At 41.9% G+C, this 5,000-nt stretch overlaps 2 protein-coding genes across 8 annotated transcripts in view; one reads left to right on the forward strand and one right to left on the reverse strand.

The window, feature by feature from the left end:
* Positions 1 to 4,982, reverse strand: part of LOC310717261 (ATP-binding cassette sub-family D member 3-like) — a 22,205-nt gene extending 17,223 nt beyond the window's left edge. The window contains exons 1-10 of one of the 7 annotated variants that reach the window (XM_083525112.1): positions 4,859 to 4,982; positions 4,631 to 4,753; positions 4,363 to 4,399; positions 4,161 to 4,259; positions 3,946 to 4,034; positions 3,555 to 3,624; positions 3,155 to 3,252; positions 2,937 to 3,060; positions 2,638 to 2,694; positions 2,342 to 2,391 (exon numbers count right to left, since the gene is read on the reverse strand). In XM_083525112.1, the coding sequence (XP_083381238.1) occupies positions 2,342 to 2,391; positions 2,638 to 2,694; positions 2,937 to 3,060; positions 3,155 to 3,252; positions 3,555 to 3,624; positions 3,946 to 4,034; positions 4,161 to 4,259; positions 4,363 to 4,399; positions 4,631 to 4,746 (740 nt within the window). In that variant the 5' untranslated portion in view covers positions 4,747 to 4,753; positions 4,859 to 4,982. Of the gene's footprint in view, positions 1 to 2,341; positions 2,485 to 2,637; positions 2,695 to 2,936; positions 3,061 to 3,154; positions 3,253 to 3,554; positions 3,625 to 3,945; positions 4,035 to 4,160; positions 4,260 to 4,362; positions 4,400 to 4,630; positions 4,754 to 4,854 lie in introns of all 7 variants that reach the window. The other 6 variants (XM_083525109.1, XM_083525108.1, XM_083525114.1 and 3 more) reach the window with 6 other exon arrangements.
* LOC310717240 (rho GTPase-activating protein 29-like) overlaps positions 4,711 to 5,000 on the forward strand; it is a 23,849-nt gene continuing 23,559 nt past the window's right edge. Inside the window, exon 1 of the mRNA XM_083524995.1 lies at positions 4,711 to 4,725. The gene's annotated coding sequence lies outside the window, so the exon portion shown is untranslated. The remainder of the gene's footprint in view (positions 4,726 to 5,000) is intronic.

Consider the following 5,000-nt stretch of genomic DNA (forward strand, 5'->3'; position numbering starts at 1 on the left):
GTGTGTGTGTGTGTAGTCAGTAGGATATATATATGTGTGTGTGTGTGTGTGTGTGTGTGTGTAGTCAGTAGGATATATATGTGTGTGTGTGTGTGTGTGTGTGTAGTCAGTAGGATATATGTGTGTGTGTGTGTGTGTGTGTGTGTGTGTGTGTAGTCAGTAGGATATATATGTGTGTGTGTGGTCAGTAGCGTATAAATTTGTGTGTGGTGCTGGTAGTCAGTAGGTCATATGCGTGTGTGTGTGTAGTCAGTAGGATATATATGTGTGTGTGTGTGTGTGTGTGTGTGTAGTCAGTAGGATATATATGTGTGTGTGTGTGTGTGTGTGTGTGTGTGTGTGTGTGTAGTCAGTAGGATATATATGTGTGTGTGTGGTCAGTAGCGTATAAATTTGTGTGTGGTGCTGGTAGTCAGTAGGTCATATGCGTGTGTGTGTGTGTGGTCATTACGATATACAGTATATACATGTGTGTGTGTGTGTGTGTGTGTGTGTGTGTGTAGTCAGTAGGATATATATGTGTGTGTGTGTGTGTGTGTGTGTGTGTGTGTGTGTGTGTGTGTGTGTGTGTGTAGTCAGTAGGTCATATGCGTGTGTGTGTGTGTGGTCATTACGATATACAGTATATACATATGTGTGTGTGTGTGTGTGTGTGTGTGTGTGTGTGTGTGTGTGTAGTCAGTAGGATATATATGTGTGTGTGTGTGTGTGTGTGTGTGTGTGTGTGTGTGTGTGTAGTCAGTAGGATATATATGTGTGTGTGTGGTCAGTAGCGTATAAATTTGTGTGTGGTGCTGGTAGTCAGTAGGTCATATATGCGTGTGTGTGTGTGTGTGTGTGTGTGTGTGTAGTCAGTAGGTCATATGCGTGTGTGTGTGTGGTCATTACGATATACAGTATATACATATATATGTGTGTGTGTGTGTGTGTGTGTGTGTGTGTGTGGTCAGTAGGATATATGTGTGTGTGTGTGTGTGTGTGTGTGTGTGTGTGTGTAGTCAGTAGGATATATATGTGTGTGTGTGTGTGTGTGTGTGTGTGTGTGTAGTCAGTAGGATATATATGTGTGTGGTCAGTAGCGTATAAATTTGTGTGTGGTGTTGGTAGTCAGAAGGTCATATGCGTGTGTGTGTGTGTGGTCATTACGATATACAGTATATACATATATGTGTGTGTGTGTGTGTGTGTGTGTGTGTGTGTGTAGTCAGTAGGATATATGTGTGTGTGTGTGGTCATTAGCGTATAAATGTGTGTGTGGTGTTGGTAGTCAGTAGATCATATATGCGTGCGTGTGTGTGTGTGTCTGTGTGTGTGTGTGTGTGTGTGTGTGTGTGGTCATTACGATATACATTTTATATATATATGTGTGTGTGTGTGTGTGTGTGTGTGTAGTCAGTAGGATATATATGTGTGTGTGTGTGTGTGTGTGTGTGTGTGTGTGTGTGTAGTCAGTAGGATATATATGTGTGTGTGTGGTCAGTAGCGTATAAATTTGTGTGTGGTGTTGGTAGTCAGTAGGTCATATGTGTGTGTGTGTGTGTGTAGTCAGTAGGATATATATGTGTGTGTGTGTGTGTGTGTGTGTGTGTGTGTGTGTAGTCAGTAGGATATATGTGTGTGTGTGTGTGTGTGTGTGTGTGTGTGTGTGTGTGTGTGTAGTCAGTAGGATATATGTGTGTGTGTGTGTGTGTGTGTGTGTGTGTGTGTAGTCAGTAGGATATATATGTGTGTGTGTGTGTGTGTGTGTGTGTGTGTGTGTGTGTAGTCAGTAGGATATATATGTGTGTGTGTGGTCAGTAGCGTATAAATTTGTGTGTGGTGTTGGTAGTCAGTAGGTCATATGCGTGTGTGTGTGTGTGTGTGTGTGTGTGTGTGTAGTCAGTAGGATATATGTGTGTGTGTGTGTGTGTGTGTGTGTGTGTGTAGTCAGTAGGATATATATATGTGTGTGTGGTCAGTAGCGTATAAATTTGTGTGTGGTGTTGGTAGTCAGTAGGTCATATGCGTGTGTGTGTGTGTGTGTGTGTGTGTGTGTGTGGTCATTACGATATACAGTATATACATATATGTGTGTGTGTGTGTGTGTGTGTGTGTGTGTGTGGTCATTACGATATACAGTATATACATATATATGTGTATGTGTGTGTGTGTGTGTAGTCAGTAGGATATATGTGTGTGTGGTGTTGGTAGTCAGTAGGTCATATATGCGTGCGTGTGTGTGTGTGTGTGTGTGTGTGTGTGTGTGTGTGTGTGTGGTCATTACGATATACATTTTATATATATATGTGTGTGTGTGTGTGTGTGTGTGTGTGTGTGTGTGTGTGTGTGTGTGTATATATACCTGTTAGTAATAAGCCGGGAGTTTGTGTATCTGAATTCTCCCTCATGTTTCTGTTCAGTTGCTGTCATTTTCCCGATCGGGCGCCGTAACCATGTCAACAACAGACCAGAGAACACCATATAACTCATCAAAATAAATGGGCCCTAAACACACACACACACACACACACACACACAAGTCAGGGGGTTGTAAGTGTTTGGGCTACAGTTCCCCTCAGCCTCAGTAGGGGGCAGTAAAGTCCACACTGCTGCGGGTGGAGATGTGGAATGATGGAGTAGATGATGGAGTTTTCTCACCTGAATTCCGCCCACTGACGACAGTTTCAGAAGGTAAATAACAATGTCGAGTAGAGGCTGAAACACACCGCGTACAGAGTGAGGACCACCACACTAATGTTATACTAATAATAATAATGCTACTGAACATGTCTTTCTCTTACACACACACACACACACACACACACACACACACACACACACACACACACAAAATCACACCTCCACCCTGAGACAGTGTGTGTGATGGTTTAGTTTAGAATCTCAGGGTTATATGTAGGTGGGCTGAGTGTGTGATTTGAGACACAGCTGCTGCTGACCTTGCTGATGTTGGAGTAGAGGTCCACGAGGCTGTTAGTGAATCGTTCCACATCCTGCGTCAGCAGCTGGTCCGGATTCACCACACGGCTATCCACATTCACCATTTTATAGTAGGTAAAACCTCTGTGGGGAAAACAGGTGTGTGTGTGTGTGTGTGTATTAATGAGTGTCTCCCTCACACACTGCAACACACTGAGTACATTCAGCAGAGGCGTACCTGAGGTAGTGTGTGTACAGGTGATCAGTGAGTTTCACACGGAAACACAGCTTCAGCTTGTTCAGTCCCAGTTTCAGAACATTATTCACTAATGAGATCTGATTTCATAAAACACACACACACACACACACACACACACACACACACACACACACACATTACACAGAAATGTGATGAATTATTATTATTGTTATTGTTATGATGATGATGATGATGTCTGCAGAGTAAGATTTCTTGACACTGCATTCAGAGTGTAATAAATGGGATTATTTTGTACACTTTAGTCATAAGAGCAGGAATTAATTAAAATTATTAAATTAAGAAAATAAAAATAACTTCTCAATAAGCAGTTAATCACCTTAATACGTTTATTCATTTTATTAATAAATAGCGAACTTACAAGCGGCATAGCGGTGATGAAGTTAAATAAATAAGATCTGAACGCTTTTGATGACCGTCCAATGATTGCACTGCAAACACACACACACACACACACACACAAACACACACACAAACACACACACACACAATAATATTTGATGGAATCTAATTAACTGTAAAAAGACACCAGATAATAAAACACGTGTATTAAACACTTATTTAATGAAATTTCAGATTAAACTGAATCTTATTTCTAAATTTTCTTCAGATTTTGAATTTTACTGCATTTTTTTGCACTGAAATTGTTTTGATGATAAAAATGGTTTGATGAAGGTGATGTATAATGAAGCAGTTGTTACTCATGAATAAAGATTCGGATCAGATTTAATATTACAGGTTTGAACTCTAACCTCTCAATCATGGTGCCATTGTGGATCATCCAGACGTCACAGTAGGTCCGAGCCAGAAGCATCGCAGCAATGAGCACCAGATACCCTGACTACACACACACACACACACACACACACACACACACACACACACACACACACACACACACACAGAGCTTCATTAATGAACTGTTTATAACACATGATCTGGTCAGATTTGTTTGGAGGAGCTTCACCTCTCTACACAGCAGCTTTGGCATCAGAATCTTCAGGATCTTGTAGATGTGAGAGATGAAGAGCTGATCCACTAGGACTTTGTCTTTTCTGCCATCCTGCTGAAAATCATTTTATTTAAACTACAGAAGTGTGTATAACTCCAGAAGCAGCATTTTGAGTGTGTGTGTGTGTGTGTGTGTGTGTGTGTGACATTAGCCTCACAGGTGAGTGTGAATGGAGCTCTGACTTCCTGTTACACCTGCAGAGAGAAAATTCAATCAGATTTCATTCATTTTCCCCCTGAATCTTCCACAGTCCTGCTGTGTGTCAACTTTCATCCTAAAGCAGATGAACCTGAGCAGTGAAGGAGATCATTACTGCAGTGACAGAACACACACACACACACACACACACACACACACACACACACTGCTCTCCTGGCTCTCTCCCACAGTCTCAGAACACTATTGGAATAAAACAGATTTCTCACCCAGCAGTGGATGGTGAAGCCCGTCGCCGGTGTTTGAGGAGACAGAAGGTGATTAACGCTAAAGCCCCTGAGATGGAGGAGCTCCTGGCTGTCAGGTACTTACTCACCACCGCCATCTTTAATCTGCAATCAGGAAGGTGAGAAGTGAGAGCAGTAACAGCTTCTTCTTCAACCTGTACACAGACTTCCTTTATACAGCCGCATATTCAATCACTTTACATTACATTATGAATTTAATCTTTCTGATGGAGCAGAAGGTGTGAAGGTGAGCTGAGTTTCTGAAACCGCATCAGTCACTTCCGCGAGACTTTTATTTCACAACACAGAGGCTGAGCTGAAATAATGTGCAATAACTGCATTTCGCCACTAC

The sequence above is a fragment of the Silurus aristotelis genome, assembly GCF_946808225.1.
Source record: "Silurus aristotelis genome assembly, chromosome: 22".
NCBI lineage: Eukaryota > Metazoa > Chordata > Actinopteri > Siluriformes > Siluridae > Silurus > Silurus aristotelis.